The 16699-nt window shown below is 53.9% G+C and overlaps 1 protein-coding gene across 2 annotated transcripts in view; it reads right to left on the bottom strand.

The window, feature by feature from the left end:
- Positions 1–3386: 3386 nt before the first annotated feature.
- Positions 3387–16699, bottom strand: part of HIVEP3 (HIVEP zinc finger 3) — a 102391-nt gene continuing 89078 nt past the window's right edge. Inside the window, exons 5-7 of one of the 2 annotated variants that reach the window (XM_040231516.1) lie at positions 14884–14970; positions 9745–10643; positions 3387–8241 (exon numbers count right to left, since the gene is read on the bottom strand). In XM_040231516.1, coding sequence (XP_040087450.1) covers positions 7432–8241; positions 9745–10643; positions 14884–14970 — 1796 coding nt within the window. In that variant the 3' untranslated portion in view covers positions 3387–7431. The remainder of the gene's footprint in view (positions 8242–9744; positions 10644–14883; positions 14971–16699) is intronic. The other variant, XM_040231517.1, reaches the window with a different exon arrangement.

Below are 16699 nucleotides of genomic sequence, written 5' to 3'. Positions count from 1 at the left end.
ATTCTTTTGAGACCCCGTGGACTGTAGCCCTCCAGGCTCCTCTGTCCATGGGATTTCCCAGGCAAGAATACTGGAGTGGGCTGCCATTTCCTACTCCAGGTGTTCTTCCAAACCCAGGAACTGAACCTATCTCTCCTGTATTGGCAGGTGGCTTCTTTACCACTAGCCACCAAGGAAGCCCAAGGACTATAAATAGGGCTTGTGAAATGCTGGAGGCCGGACTTGGCTCCATTCTGTGCTCTTCTTCTTCTGGGCCTTTCTGGGATTCCACTTTCCCACTGGTCTCGACTGAAATTCAGGATCTCCCCAAGGACTCGCTCCCAGACAGCTGCTCCTTGCCTTCCACACCCCATGATCAAAATGCTAGGGGCCATCTTTCCTTCCGGGCCTCTTTCCACACCAGTATTTTTTTCACTCCCTGTAAAAACCCAGCACCTTTGAGGCTGATGCCATGAGGCCCTGTCCCTGCCCCGATCCCATCGTTGACATCTGCTCAGCCCTTGGGTGTTTCTGACACTAAGAAGTCGTATCCTAGTGTGACTGTTACCCATATTCCTCATCTCTGTCACTAGGCACAGCCATATGACCTGCTTTGCAGGTGAAATTTGAAAGGAGAGATGTCTTCTCCCGTGTAGAGCATTTAGTTGTCAATGCAACATTTCACAGCTCTCTCCTTTTTTCTGCCTCTGAGGTCACAGGAACACGGGATAAAGCGTCCATCAGCCTAGGTCTTCAAATGATGAGGATGAGTACTATTCAGCTGCTGACCCACATCGGACATATGGCAGAAGGGAAAAGTTCAACTTCCATTGTTTTCAGTTCCTGAGTTTCTGGGTTGGTTGTTTCTGCAGCGTGACAGCCCATATCCTGGATTATAAAGCCTAGCTCACAGCCTGCATTTCCAGTCCAGCCCTGCAGTCAGCAGAGATGAACATACAGGTCGCTGGCACCATGGATACTCGCTTCCCAGCCTTTTCATCTCTTGTGCCCAGCACCCACGCCTGTGTGGTCCACACTGCCTTCATCCACAACTGTCTTGCCTCTGGAGTAATGAACAATTTCCAACCTTTTCTTCTCTGTTGTCATCCAAAATCCCCAGTCACTGGCCTTTTTCTGTGTCAGCCACCCCTGTTTGCATCCTTCCCAGCCTGTGAATTCGGGGCTATCTGTAAAAGCTCACCCCTTCATCGGCCAGTTCTCTCACCTCCCATACTCCACGCTTCTGTCCCGTGGCCGGGTAAAACCTCCACCTGGAATGAACCTACTTGGCTGCCCTCTCCATGACTTTGAGCACCGCTGAACAAACCACACCATTTATCAGGAGCAGTGCCACGCTGGTGATTCTCTTTCCCTGGCCAGCTTTCTCCTGCTCCCCTCTCAGGCCGTTCACACTTTCTCAGGTCCTCGGTCCACACACCCACACCCCGCTACCCCATACTGGAGCTTCCTCTTCCCTCTCAGCAGGTGACAGAGAAAATTCCTTGGCAGAAATGTTCTCAACTTCCTTTCACTGTTGGCACTTGCCCCTCTTCCCTTGGGTCACACTGGGAGAAATTTCTGCATCTGGTACTTACATCTCCTCCTAATCAAGCAGGCTGGGGTCTCCCCACCTCATTCCCATCTTGCTTCTTCCCTGGACTCCTTGCCGCCCTCCAGCTGCTGCCCCAGCTCTCCCCTGCCTTCCCGCAGGTCCTGGGAGGATGTCTGGGTCTGCCGTCCCCACTTCCCTCTTCTCCTTACTCCCCAGCTGCCACCCCCTGCCTCCACAATCCAATCAGCACTGGTATTGTTTACAAAGGGCCTGCAGGCCAGGCGCTGGACTAGGCCGGCTTTTCCCCAAGTCAGCAATGATCCTCCTGCCGCTGAAACAGGCAGGTCCTCTTAGGTTCTTAGTGCTAAACTTGCGTCCAGCATTCTACCCCGAAGCCCTCTTTTGATTCGTCCACGTACCTCTTCTTCTGTCTGCTCCTATCATAGCTTCCCCTCCACTCCACCTCCACCTGCAGCCCTCCCCACAACCCGCCCAGGCTCCAGAGCCCACAGGAGTTTTAGGACTTACTCTGCATGAGAGCTTTGTTCTCTCCTGTAGCAACAACTATGGCCACTGGGACTGAGGAATTAATGATGTCATTATTTGCTTAAGGATGGCCTGTCCCATTAGAATGAAAGTTCTTTGAAGGCAGGGTTGTCTGTTTTGCTCACTATTGTATCTGATGATTAGTCTCTCACTGGTGCAGAGCAAGTCATTGTTACATACAAAAGGTGGGGACCTATACCTGTCTTTTTCATCCTTGTAACCACAGCACCCTGTGTGAGGTCTGCTCAGAGGACATTTGTTGAAGCCGTACCATGTTCAAGGTTCTATTAACCATGCTGTATACATGCTTCCCAGGTGGTGCTAGTGGTAAAGAACCTGCCTGCCAATGCAGGAGACATAAGAGCTGCAGGTTTGATCCCTGGGTCAGAAAGATCCTCTGGAGGAGGGCATAGCAACCCACTCCAGTATTCTTGCCTGGAGGAACCCCATGGACAGTGGAGCCTGGTGAGCTATATAGTCCATAGGGTCACAGAGTTGGAAACGACTGAAGTGACTTAGCACTTACCACATACAGTCTCTCATTTAATCCTCACAGGAAACCCTCCACTTCACAGAACAGGAAACAGAAGCCCAGAGAGCTTGTGTAACTTGCCCAATGTCACACAGGAAGTGAATAACTGTCACGATCAGATTCCAGGTCTTACCTTGCAGTGAGCTCAGTGGTGGCCCCTCAAAGGTAAGTCCATGTCCTAACCCCTGGAACATGTAAGTGTGACCTCCTTTAGAAAAGGAGTGTGTGCAGATATACTTAAGTTAAAGATCTAGAGATGAGATCATACTGAATGAGGGTATTCCCCAAGTCCAATAACGAGGACCCTTAGATGGGACACACAGAGAAGGCAGCGAGAACGAAGGCAGAGGCAGAGATGAGAGTGATACGATGACAAACCAAAGGCCAAGGATGGCCTGCAGCCACCAGAAGTGAGGACAGAGGTCTGGGACAAATCCTCCCTCAGAGCCTCCCAAGGAACCTTGATTTCAGACCTCTGGCCTCCAGAAAGGTGAGAGAACACATTTCTGCTGTTTTAAGCCATTTAGTTTGTTCATTTGTTCCAGTAGCCCTAGGAAATGAATATAGACCCCAAACCACATGGCCGTGTTCCCGTGCCTCCTGCCAAGCCTGGAAGGGAGGGGCCTTGGAATCCCAGGCTGTGTGACTATGGCCTGGCCACTTGCCTTCCCTGGCCCTGATTTCTCTGTAGCAAAAGAAGCACTTGGGACTCCGAGTGTCCTTCCAGCTCTGACATTCTACAGCCCTAAGAAAAATCATGAGCCGGGCAAGCAGGGCTCTGTTGGGATTTTCAAATTTATTCCAACGTGCTGTTTTTTTTTTTAAAAAATATCCTCAGGCTGAACACTCAGCCAGAGCTATAATAAAGGCAATTATTATACTTGTAAAAACTTCTCATTCACAGTACAGATGTAATTTACAACAAAGGTCACACATCAATACTGAGCAGTATTTTCTTTTTGTACATCAGACTCTGTGCTTTAGACCTGTGGAAATTTTTGTTTTTTTCCTTTTGCACTGATATATATACCATACCAACATTGCAAGATGCAAGTAGAGAAACTGGAGTTTAAATAAAATTACAGGCAAAACTACCCCATCCCAGTGTGGTTGCTGTACATATCTACAGTACAATTTTTGGAATGTATTGCCATTTAAGAACCTAGAAACTCTCTACAGACAATTTCACATACGGAATACATACACCTTTTAGGGGGAAAAAAAAAGGCAAATTTCTATCTTACAGAGAGCGTGTTATCTTACATTTGCCTATACATTTCTTTTTTCTGTTTCTTTTCTCTTCCTTTTTTAACACTAGGCTTAGTAAAGTGATCATAAGTGCCGAAGCGGTTTTCTGATGGAAAGCAGACAGGATTCGCGGCTCAGGAGCAGAATCGGTGGAACAGGTCTTTGGGAACTTTCTCCCCTTGGTCAGTGCTGCAGATCTGTGTCCAAGGACGGCTGCCCAGGCAGGACTTTTACTTTGAAGAGGTTTTGTCTGGAGAAAGGACTAGAAAGCAATTCAGCTCAGTTATCTTGCTTATTCTTATTCAAAAGGGTTGGGTGAGGATGGAGCAGAAATTAAATCTTTTAGACTTGTTAACACAGAGAGAGGTGGAGGGACTGCTGGGTCTGGAGGTGATGGAGGTGGGAGAGTGGGCAGTTCGCTGCTGTTGACTTCCTGGAGGGTTTTAGTGGTCAGGGGCCTTGGCGGGTGGTGGGGCAGGGGGAGTAGGCTTGTAAAAGGTGCCTTGGAGAGGAACAGGTTAGTGCCCAGAATGACCCTGAGCTTGTCCTGAGGGTGAAGGGCATCCTGGAGGGTAGGCCTGGGGGTCAGCTGGCTTGGAATCCCCATGACAAGGGCTGGCTCTGAAACCCCAGCAAGTTGGTCTCCAGCCCCCAAGGCTGCCAACAGCCAAGGACCAGAGCCAGCCTGTATCCAGGAATGACTATCCTGCACATTTCAGCAGAACAAGCGACAGGTGTCTGTGCCAACAATTAGCACTGCTTTCTCCACTGTGTCCCTTAACAGGGACAACAGTGTCACAGCAAGCTGGAAATGCGCTCGTGGCTGGGAGCACGGCAGGAGGAGAGGAGGGTGTGACGTGAGAGTCTTCCCCTTATCATGCAGGTGCGTGTGTGGGCTAGGAGCTCTGTGTTTGGGGGAGCAGGAGTGGAGTGTGGCAGAGGGGGTGAGAGCCATGCCCAGAGACACACAGCCCAGGCGGGTGGCATCAATTCCATTTCTCTGGGTGCCTGTGTAGGGCAACAACCTTTTGGCTAGATTGCTTGCACATTGTGTCTGTCATTGAGAAATGGGTCTCTGGTGACTCCTGGTCCCCATCCCCTCTGCCTGTGCCTGACTCTCCCCTGCTGGCCACCACCAGCCATGACTAGGCCTCCAGGAAGGAAACCTTAGTAGCTGGCTGTTTGAGTACTGGAGGAATGATGCCCTGGGGAGAGCTGTGGGGCAGGGGTTGGAGGAGGGGCCTGGCTGCCCCCAAGGCCAGGGGCTACTCTAGCAGAGCCCCCTGTTTGCTGCTCTGTAGGTCAGGAGCTGGAAGATCTTGCCCAGGAAGATTTCAAGCCTGGGCTGAAGCAATGCCCTTTATCCAGCTCCCAGGCTTTGGCCCTTGAAGTCTCCAGTCCTTAGGCAGCCACCTTCCCATGCCCCTCACCTCTGCCCTGGGGTAAGGTTGGAAAGCAAGGGTGAGGAAAAACCCAGCCTCTGGCCAAGGCTGTGACTGGGGCCCAGGGCTCCTTTCAGCTTTCTGCCAGGACCCACCAGTGCCAGCATAGCCAAGGCTGGGCTTGTTAGCCTTCTACCAGGGGGACCAAGAGCTTCAGACCTTGGGTCAGGCAGCCAGGAAGTGCTGGTTAACCCTAGCCTCAGCACGCTGGAGCCCAGCTGCCCGCCTCCCAGGGAAACCCTTCCCTGTTGTCCCCTTTTTGTCTTAGCCAGAGGGAAATGAACCAGGTGGCCTGGCTAGTTTGTCCTGGCAGCAGAGTCCAAGGAGGGAAAGGTCCTGAACTATTGGAAGAGGGAATTACGCCCAAGGGTAGGAGCCCACTGGGGTGGCTCTGCACCTTATGGTGTCCTGTCTAAACAACTTCAACAGCCCAGGAGCCCCCTCTGGCCACAGGATTCATACAGCCTGGCTGAGGGATGAGAACCGGCCAAGGAAGTCCCTGCTCTGCGGCATTAGCACCTAGACTGGCTGGGCTATGACCGTGGTCCTTGTGCTTTCTCCTCCTGGTAGAGACGAAAGAAAATCATTTCTGGAGGTTGTGGAAAACCCCACCTATCCTAGGGCTGGGTAAACGAGCTAGAGTTCAAGTTCTATATTTCAACTTGGGATTTTAATTTCTAGTCATGTTATTATTATTATTATTTTTTAAAAAGCAGGCTTTTGCCCCAGAAAATAACAGGGCAGCTTCTTAAAGGAGGAGATGGGGATGAGGAATGAGGCACTAGTTATTCTTGATTGCTTTGGAGAAGAATTGAAATGACCTCGGACAATAGGAGGCTAGGGGAAATATCAAACACCATTCTCTTTCTATATATATATATATGTATATATACACATATATAATTTTATTTTTTAAAAGAGATTTAAGCCAACCAATAGGAGGCCTGGGCAGTTCCCACCAGTCATGGTTCTGGGTACTTCCTGGGGATGGTAGAGGCCTGACAGTGGGTGACACAGCAACAGGAGGACCGGTCCTGCTGCAAAGAGGTCCAGAAATGAGTCCTTGGAAACTTCCAGTGCCAAGTACCGGAAAAGCCCAGTCATGGAGGAAATAGAGCCCTTTGTACCCCAGGGACCAAATGTGAAATGAAGCCCAAGCCTGGCCTTGGGAATGGCAAGGCAATGCACCTTGGATCTTGACCCCCAGGGGTTAGGCCTTGTCCCTTCAGCCTTGTGGGTAAGTTACTAGAACAAAGGCGCAGCAACGGCTGGGGCCCTGAGAGCAAGGCCGAGGTCAGGTGCTCAGGAACCGGGAGACCGGTGGTCAGGGCTCCTTCCCCAGTCCAAAGGTTGAGGGCAGGGTGCAGAGTAGAGGTGCCGGGGTGGGGGGATTTGTCTACGGGTCAAATGCCAGAATGGGATCACGATTCAGACCACCAGGGTGTCTGGGAGCCCTGGGGACCCAACCAGCAACTACCTTCTACCTGCTCCAAATAGTTTGTGTTGCAATCCTAGGAAAATTTACCTTGTCTTTGGAAAAGGAAAGTTGGAGTTTTCTGGGCCTGCCCATGGAGTCTCCCAGCCTGTCCCTCTGCCTTGGGCCGCTGACCCTTCTGCTAGCAGCCAGGGGAGGCCACTAGCTGGGGTGGGACGAAGCAGCAATAAATAGGAACCATAAACTCTGTACATAGGAGTGCTTGCTTTTACATTTACTTATATATTTTTAAAAGTTTCTTTTTTTTTTCCTCTGTCTCTCCCTCAGTGCATCCCCTTTCTTTCAGCAACTGACTGCCTCTTGCCAGCTTTGTGGGTGGCTGCTGATTGCAGTGGCCCAGGGTGAGGCCCCATCTAAATATTCACAGCCTCCGTCTCCTCGTGGGTTTTTTTTTTTTTTTTTTAATGTCTGTGTGTGTGTTGTTTGTTTCTTTTCAAGCAACAAAAGGTCAAGAAAAAGGCACAGGTAACTGCATACGAGGTGGGAAGATAAGACAGACGGGGGCTGAGCAGAAGCTGCTTGGAAAGATCAACAGATGGGACACGGAGCCCATGACAGCAAGATGACTCGAGGAAGTCGGCTGGAAACGTCTGTTGCCAAACACCAGAAACCAGATGCTGAAGCGGTCAGGGAGAGGCTAAGTGCTCCGGGGCCCCTGGTCCTCGGGCTGGTGTGGAGGTGCCCCGGGCCCCCCACTTCCCGAGGGCTGGGGGGAGCCCTGACTGGTCCTGGGTTCCCCGGAGAGGTTCCTCCTCCGGGCTGGGAAGCGAGCCGCGGTCTCGGCCAGGCAGCCCACGGAACTGCTGCGGTCCAGCGGTGGGGTGGTGGAGGCCGCAGGGTTGGCTGGCAGCCGCGGTGACTCCAGGCGGGGGCTCCGGGACTCTGCCCGGTGGCCTGGGGGTGCCCGGGGTGAGGTCTCCGGTGGGGTGCAGGGGCTGTGCGTCAGCGCGGGCTCTGTGGGCACTTGGGCCGCACGGGGCTCCCAGTCGGGAGGTCTGCCCAGGCCCCCTCTCGTCCTCCCCCTCTCCGTGGGGTAGTCCCTGGCCTCCAGCTCCGAGGAGAGTGTGAATTTGGAGACCTTGGCCACGGGGGACACGGAGGCTGACGAGCTCTCGGTGGGGCTCCAGCGGCCTCGCTCCTGGGCCTCCCGGGACCCTGTCAGGTCGCTTCCGCCCCCCGAGAAGCCGCTGACCCAGGCCGTGCTGGGCCCGGGGAGCAGGATGGGGTGGGCCCCCGGCCGGGCCTGCACCATCTGGATTCCGCCGATGGGAATCAGGGGGCACGGGGCGCGGGTCAAGCGCTGGGAGTGCAGAGGCAGGTGGCTGAGGATGTTCTCCGTCCGGGCCGGGCTGTGGCCGTGGAAGTCATGGGGGGCCGAGAAGGGTCGGGAGAAGAGAGGATGAGCGGGGGCAGGTGAACAGGACGGACCTGGCGACTCGGCCTTCTGCTAGGGTCAGAAAAGAAGACAGAGGAAGGCGAGGGTTACCTGCTGGGCACCTGCAGACCCTGAGGACTAGAGTGAGGAGGGGGCTTGGCGAGATCACAGAGCAGGTCCTGGCTGAGCTGGGCCACCATCGAGTCCCAACCCTGGCCTACGGCGGTGCCCTGGGTGGGTGCCCTGTCTGGAATGGGCCATCCCCAGCCCTATTGTGACCGTGGGCACACTCAGGAACCAAGGTCGCCATGCTTCTGGCTGGCGCGTTTGTCTTCAGAGAATGGGGCTGCCCATTCTGTTGGCTCCCATGTGCTGGCCCTCTCTCTTGGTTCTGCGGCCTCTCTTGTTCCTCAGATAATACTGACCCAACTTTACCCTTGAACATGAGTTCCCACCCCAGGCTCTTAACCTCCTCCCGCCACCAAGAATCCGCCTGCGATGCGGGAGACCTGGGTTCGATCTCTGGGTCGGGAAGATCCCCTGGAGAAGGGAAAGGCTACCCACTCCAGTATTCTGGCCTGGAGAATGCTATACAGCCCATGGAGTCACAAAGAGTCGGATGCAACTGAGCGACTTTCACTTTTTCACCACCAGGAATTTTAACTTGAGCCCCAAATTAAAAACCAAGTTAAGATTCCTGGATCGTGCTACTCCTGGAGCTCGAATCTCTTGAGTGATGGTGCTGACGCTGCTGGCGGTGAGCAGAGGTTGGGTCGTGACAATCCAGTGACAGAGAAGGTGTTGGGAGGGGAAAAGTAAGCCGATGATGATAATGGTGTCGGTGCTGGGGATCGTGACCGAGGTGGTGACAGTGATGTGACAAGGGTGATCAAGCTTATGGGGGGAGCTGGAGTGTACTGACGGCAGACGGTAGGACGGGAAGGAGTTGGCTGAAGTGACTCGGAGGGTGCTGGTGGCTCATGTTGGAGATGTGGAGATTTTGGTTGGTCTCTGCCATCTGCTCAGAGAATACGTGGATATGGGGTGGGAGGAGACGGCATGAGTATTTATACCCACATCTAAGGCCACACTGCTCGTAAGTGACAGAACCCGGATTCAATTCTGGGTAGTCCAGAATTAAAAAAAACCACCAGGCAGTCCCTGGTGGCTCAGACGGTAAAGAATCTGCCTGTGATGCCGAAGACCTGGATTCGATCCCAGGGTTGGGACGATCCTCTGGAGGAGGGCATAGCCACCCATTTCAGTATTCTTGCCTGAGGAATTCCATGGACAGAGGAGCCTGGCCAGCAGCAGTCCACAGAGCTGGACATGCCTGCAACTGACACTTTCACTTGCACTTCCTTTTAGTCTAGCTCCACACTCCACGCTCTGCTGCTTCTGACACACGACTGACTGGTTTCAGGCACCCAGCACAGTGCCTGGTGTAAGTGGTGCCCAACGCACGCCTCATTGGCAACCGCTGAACTGGCAGGGGTGCAGCTCCGGGAGTGATGCTCAGGGAGGTGTGAGCTCGCGGCCCCCCGCCCATCAGCCACTTGGGGGACAGGAACTCACCCACGTGGAGGTGCAGGTCTCCGCTGGGCTTCTGCCGAGAAGCTTGTGAGGTAGAGGCGCGGGCGGGTAGAGAGCCCGGGGGGCCAGCCCTGAGCCTGGGCCACGCTCAGCACCCGAGGGGCTGCCCGGCCCCACCAAGGCCCACTTCCCTGGCAGCGCTGACTGTGGTGGTGACTCAGCCTGGCCTGGAGACCATCTCCTGGTGGGCGAGTGTCTGGGGGGGCCTGGGTCTGCAGCGCCCTTGCGTTCGGGGGGCAGGCGCGCTCGAGGAGGCAGTTCCCTTCCCAGGGGGTGGAGGGCAAGAGGAGACAGCTCGAGTCTTGGGGACCTGCAGGGGAGTGGGCCCGTCTGGGGGCCAGGCGGGCTCGGGGCTGAGGCCAGTGGCTCACGGGCCGATGAATGTCGGTGGGGAGACAAGTCACTTTTGGTTAGTGAGTGTTTTGGGGTGAGTGGTAGGTGGCTGCCTGCTTCTTTGCTTGGGGACCACGGCCTCCTTGGGGACAGGGCCTGGGAGCTCAGGGCCGAGCCTGTGTCCTTCTCCACGGGGCCCCGGGGAGCCGGTGCCAGCTGGGGGAGGCACAGGATGCTTTGGCTGGATGTGGAGCAGCTGCCGGGTGCCGAGCGCTCGGCTTCTGAGACCGAGCTGCCCCGGGTGGCCTCTGTGGGCGGAGGGCCCTGAACAGGTGAGGAGTCTGCCGGCAGCGTGGCTGGCGGGCCAGGCGGGGGCGCCTCCGAGGACGGGCCTGATGGCTCGTCCTGGCTCTCCTCCTCGTCCTCCTCCTCGTCTTCGTCCAGGTCCGAGTCCGAGTCCGAGTCGTCCAGGTCTGAAAACTGGTGCTCTGCCACGGCCTCTGCACCCTCTCGCCCTTCTGAGTCCTGGAATGGGTCATCACTGGTTCCTGAGGGACAGACACAGGAGGCCCGAGGTTACAGCCACCCCCCTCGCTGCTCTGTGCCACAAACCCCGCCTGACAGCCATGATCGTTGAGGGTATGGGAGCATTTTGTAAACAGAGCAAAAATGACCTTGTATCTACCACGTTAAGGTTCAGGTCTAGGGCCTGCATGTGCGTTAATTCACCTAATCCACAAATAATCCTGCCCGGTCGGCACTATTCCTATCTTCATGTTACAGACAGGGAACTAAGATGAGAGAGTTTACCTTACCTTGCCCAGGTAAAGTAATAGGGCTGGCATCAAACCACAGCGAACAAGACAGGCCTTTTCTTTCTTTTTCTTTTTGGTTAGTATTCAGTCCTGGCTTCACCAAGAGCAAGTTAAGTCACTCTGCTGGGCCTCTGTCTCCATCTTTGTCAAATGAATATGACAGTCTCATCTCATAAGGTTTGCTAGGAGGAGGAAACACAAGCCTGGCGCATATCAAGGGCTCAAATATTAATAACTGTAGCCACTCAACGCATTCACGGAGACATCTATTATTCTGGGACACAGCAGCCATGCTGGCAGGTCCAGCAGCACTGGGCACGGTCAGTTTACTTACACACCTGCCACTGTGGCCACGCTGCTGATGCCTGGCACAATAGCATCTGGCAGGTGGCAGGCTCTGTTCTCTGGGAAGGTTTGGCTAAGCTGACCTCAGCCTGCAGAGAGGGCCTCTTCCCAGCCACTCATGTCCAGAGAAGGTGCTTGTAGAACCCCTGGTGCTCCCAGCTGGGGAGGAGAATAGAGCTCTGAAATACCAGCCTCTTGGTCTGACTTCTGGTGGGGCAGCCCCACCAGCAGGGTCAGCTATAAGAGGACACAGGCCAAGTTTGGGCATCTCTGAAGTTGGCAGCAATCAGGACTCTGGGGAGGGCTCTGCTAACATCTCGCCCACCTGGCAGGCTCCTGAGGGTTTGGGTCCTGCTGGCCCAACACCAAGCTCATGTCAGCACCCACTCAACTACTAACTAAGAGAGCTGGACACACAAGCTGACTCAGGTCACTGGTACAACCATGCTTCTGGACCCCACTATGCCAAGCTGCACCAGGACCAGAAAGCCCAGCGTTTGTGCTTTCAAACAGCTCAGCGCTCAGCAGTAAGAGGCACACAATGGAAGACAGTCGGCATGCAAGAGGATGTAGATCAAAAACTGTGGGGTGGAGGTGCAGCTGTCAGGTGAAGGGAGGCCAAGGGCATGACCTCCTGGCTGCTGGGAGCAGAATGACCAGAGAGGGGGAAGGGGCTGGGGACCAGAGAGCGGGGTCATGAGGGGGGAATAAAACATACCTTAAAGCTTTGCCCTAAGACTTCAGCCCAGGAGTTCACCTAGCCTCACCTCTCGTCAACCTGTGGGGAATCCCATGCCCAGAGCAGGCAAATGTTTCCCCAAGGTCACCCAGAAAGTAACGGCTGAGTCAGGACTAAGGTTTATAACCCCTACATCATTACACTGCCAGTTTAAAAATGTTTTTATGCACCGAGAAGCAGGAAATGGTCTGGGTTTGAATCTCAGTCCCACCCCTTCCTTACTGTGCAATGTTGAATAATTTACTTTTTCTCTCTGGGTTCAGTTTCCTTGTCTGTAAAATGGGTTGGGGGAGGGGAAATAAAAGCCACCTCATGAAGCTGCTGGGAGGATTGTGAGGGTCTGACACCTAGTAAGTACCCAATAAACCTCAGCTCTTGTCACCCCAAGTACCCCACAACCTCAACACACAGGCAGCACGACGAGCATGTCATGCTGCAGTTGAAAGTCAGAGGGGTAGTGCTACCAGTTAGGGAGTCAGGATCAGCGGCTCCTGATACTAAGCAGGAAAGATCCTAAAGTCTCTTTGTAACAGATGAAGACGCTGCGGGACAGAGGGCTGATGCCCTGCCCTACGCACCCAGCTCAGGAGTGACGAAGCCAAGAGTCCCCTGCCCAGCACAAGGTTCGCCAGGCCGCCCACAGCTGGGCTCTTGCAGAGCTCTACGGGAGGCCCCTGCCGATCAACCATTCCTAATGCCCCTCACTGTCAATCTCCACAAAATCCCACCTCTCTGGGGCCAAGGGACGGGTGAAACGAAGCGCGCCGGGGCGCTGAGGGGGTCTGGCCACACGGTGGCGCTGGTGCTCAAACCTCCTCACCCTCAGGGGCGGGGCTGCGGCGCCGGCCGGGCCACCTCCCAACCACTTCGCGTCTAACAGACAAGCTCCTCCCCGAATCTTCATTATCGCAGGAAATGGCAACTCCATCCTTCCAGTTTCCTAGGCCATAAACCTCGGAAATCATCCTTGGCTCTTTTATTCCCGTGGGTTCACCCTCCACCTCCCCCCATCCCGCGCCCTGATGTGTCAGCAAAACTTAACAGCACGTTTCTCCACCTCCCTCCGCCCACCCAGTCCAACACGTGCTCAGCCTGCATCACTGCCTCCAGCCGCGCCCCCTACCGGCCATCCTCTGCACACAGAGTCAGGGCAGTCGCTCCAGCAGGCGGCTAAATCCATCCCTTGACCTTCATAGCCAGAGCTGTCTCTGACTTCCCCGGACTCTTGTCCTCAGGGGCTCTGCATGTGCTGCTCCACCTGCAGGGAAAGCCCTTCCCCAGGCTCCACATGGCTTCCTGACCCCCTGCCTCATGTTCGCGGCTCACATCACCTGAACATTCCCTACCTGTCATGGATGCTTTGTTTCCTACCCAAGGCCCTCGCCCTATTCCACATTTGTTCACTATCCGGCTCCCCTCTAGAATGCAGGCTTCCTGAGGACAGGAACTATATTTCATTCATTGAAGAATCTCTAGCACCTAGAGTAGGACTTAGAATAGGGCTGGTGCTGGCAGGAATTATTTCTAGAACGATTGCACATGCATTCTCAAATAAGGCCATCTGGTCATCATTTTTGGCCTCACTGGGAAAATGAAGCTGAACTTACCCAGTGGACCCCTGGTGTGGTGCTAGAGGACACACCCTGCCTCCCACCCAGGCAGGGCTCTGGGCTTGGGTGCAGCTACCCTGTCCAGCCCACCAGGCACTGGAGTGCCATGGAGCCACATGGAGCGGTTTTTGTCTGACCTCAGGCAACTTCCATAACCTGTTTGAGCTTTACTAAATGTCTTCAGTTTAAAAAGGAGTGACACAAATTTCTACCACAGTTATGAGGACTTAATAAGACATCTGTAAATGGCTTGATGTACTTTCTTGATCAACTCAGTAACCCCACATTCTCATTTTGGAGGCCACAGCTCTGAATTCACTGTATTCTGTTCAATAAAGCTGATTCATTTCACCTAAAAGGAAATATGATCTAACTTGTTTTTAAGACTGCACATACATTCCCAAATCAGATAAACAGAAAGAAATAAGACACAGGAACACACACCTCTTTTTTTCACACTCTCTTGACTCTGATTTTAGGGGATCTGGTCAAAGGTTTGCTCACTGCAGAAGGAATATCTCCGGTTGCTTATCTACCCCTCAAAGCTGCTCTGGTCTCCTGCTTGGATGCTGAGGCCTGACAGGGCCCAGCCAGATATGCTGGCTTGGACTCACCTTCTACTCTGCCTTGTCTTCACAGAAACTGGCCCTAATGTGGCTCTAATCTTGCTACTGGGGGACTGAGGCTGGGGTGTGGGGCTGGGATGTGGGATGGGATTGAGAGGTGATAGGGGGCTGTCAGGTCTGCCTGGCTTTAGGTCTCTTGAAAGCCCCTAGCTCTAAAAGACCTGAGCATCAAGCCCATGTCCAGAGTGTGGAGGTGTGAGTGTGGGGTGTGGAGTATGGACCTCACTGCGTCATTGTGAGGATTTGCCAAGATAACCACGGCACGTGTCTAGAGTATGCCTGACAGAGTGGATGCTCAATCAATGTTGACTATAATTACTCATGTATTAATGTAACCACCATACATTCACTGAGCGCCCACTGGGTGCCGGGTGCTCTACCTGCGTGACAGACAGCTGCACAAGTGCTCTGGCTCCAGGCGTGTGCTGTAAGAAGGAGGGGCGTGGGTGCCATCGTTCTGTAAACTTAGCCTTTGCCTCTTTGTATTTGGGAAGACTGGAGAAGAGGGTGAGGAAGAGGGTGAGGAAGGAGAAGGAGAAGGGGAGTAGAGGCAAGGAGGACAGAAAGGAGGGGGAGGGCGGGCGAGGGGGGCAGGGGAGGGAGGGGAAGGTGGGCAGAGAGGGAGGGGGAGGAGGGAGTTGGCAATTCATTACCTTCTTCGGCTTCCAGCTCCTCCAGCACCCCCGTCTCTTGGCACTTTTTGCTGTGGGCCTTCGACTTCATATGCTTAGTCAGATTCCCTGGAAAGGAATGAGAACAGACTCAGGCTTTGCTGGAGGGCAGGGGGCCAGGACAACACTGCCCGGGTGCTCAGGTAGGGGGCGGGGTGCAGCCAGAGCCTCGGTGCAGGATGGTACAGAGGAGCAGGGTAGGGTCGGTGAGGGGCTGTGAGCAGACAGAGGGTATAATGAGGAAGTGAGATGCTGGTTAAAAAAACAAAAGGAGATTAAAAGACAAGTCATATGCAAAAGTTTTTTCCTGCCTTTGATTTAACCCTGGGCCCAGGAGCTGGTGACAGGATTACTGACCATTTCAAATGCTGGGATGAGAGCAGGAACCCAGCCCATGAACTAGCATGGGAGTGGGTGCTGAGGATGTCCTTCTGGCTGAGGACACTGCTAGGCCAGCCCACAGGGAGGGATCTTAGGGTTTGGGAGGAGGAATCAGGACAAAGTTACTGCTATTAATAGACATGGAGACAGGGCAGAAGGCGTAGCGAAGTCTGCTAGACAGGGACCTAGGGGCCACAAGGCTGGGGTCCAAGTCCTGACTTCCTTAGAGTCATGTCCCCTTCCTGAGCCTCCAAAGTCACTGCCATGCAGACATGGCCAAGGGTGGCGGACACAGGGAAGGCTGAGCAAAGCTCCGTCCTCCCCATGACTACAAAGCCCTCGAGGGGTGGCTGTCTCTGTCCACAGTGGGCTGAAGAGCAGAGGCAGCAGCTCTGTGGAATCAGGGGAAACTCTGCGACACCGATTCTTCCTGACGTGTGCATAGCGCTTCACAGGTCACAAAGCCCTATGGGCAGGAGCGCTCTATGAAGGACCAGAAGAGGAGCCCCAGCTCGCCTCAGGATGCAGGCCAGATGCCTCAGGATGTTCCTTTGGGCTCACCAATCGCCTCCAACTGTGATGTGCTCACTGTTGCTCTAGAGATTGCTATATTTCCAAGTGGTCCTTCATATAATAAATCACAAGGCCCTTGAGTCAGGAACTCTGTCTCACTCATCTTATTAGCAGGTTTGAACAGATGGATGGAAGAGAGAAGAATGGACTCCAGGAACAGATGCATAGAAAGATTGGTGGACAGATATATGGATGGATGGAGAAGTGGGTAAGAGGAAATATGGAGCGACAAACAGGATGAAGAGGAAGAATCCAGACAGATGAGTGGGATCCTCGGTGAGCAGATAAGCAGATGGATAGACAGATGGAGGATAAAAATAAATAGAAGGATAGATGGAAAGTAGATCACTAAACATACGAGAAGATGGAGAATGGGAGAGGAGACCTGGGCAAGTGGGAGAGGGCTGGTCGGATGGAGGGATGGAGGCAGCACACCTAAGTGGGAAGGCGGACAGAGGACGGGCAGGACGGAAGCGTGGATGGTGAGAGAGGCGGAGAAGCAGACGAGAGGGGAAGATGGGAAGGCAAATGGCGAGGAAGACAAGCTCCTAGGATGAGAGGATGGGAGAAATGGACCAACGGGAGGATGGGTGGGTGACTAGGGCGAGAGCACCCATGCAGGAACTAAAGGGTTTTTCTTAATTATTCTGAGAATTTTAAGGAACCTTAGGGTTTTGCTCAGAGGTAACAGGAGCCTTAAGCTGAAGCTGCCTGAGGTGTGCAGGTCAAGGGCAGCAGCGATGGAGAGAAGCTGTTTCCTGCCCCTTCCCTCCTGCTCATCCTAGTCTCCATCCTTCCCTCAGGTTTTCTTCCTTTAACTGGACAGAAACCTGGATCTTCTACT

This window comes from Oryx dammah, unplaced genomic scaffold, assembly GCF_014754425.2.
Source record: "Oryx dammah isolate SB20612 unplaced genomic scaffold, SCBI_Odam_1.1 HiC_scaffold_28, whole genome shotgun sequence".
NCBI classification, from domain to species: Eukaryota; Metazoa; Chordata; class Mammalia; order Artiodactyla; family Bovidae; genus Oryx; species Oryx dammah.
Note: the sequence above shows the minus strand (reverse complement) of the source record. Positions and strands in the feature narration are given on the sequence as shown.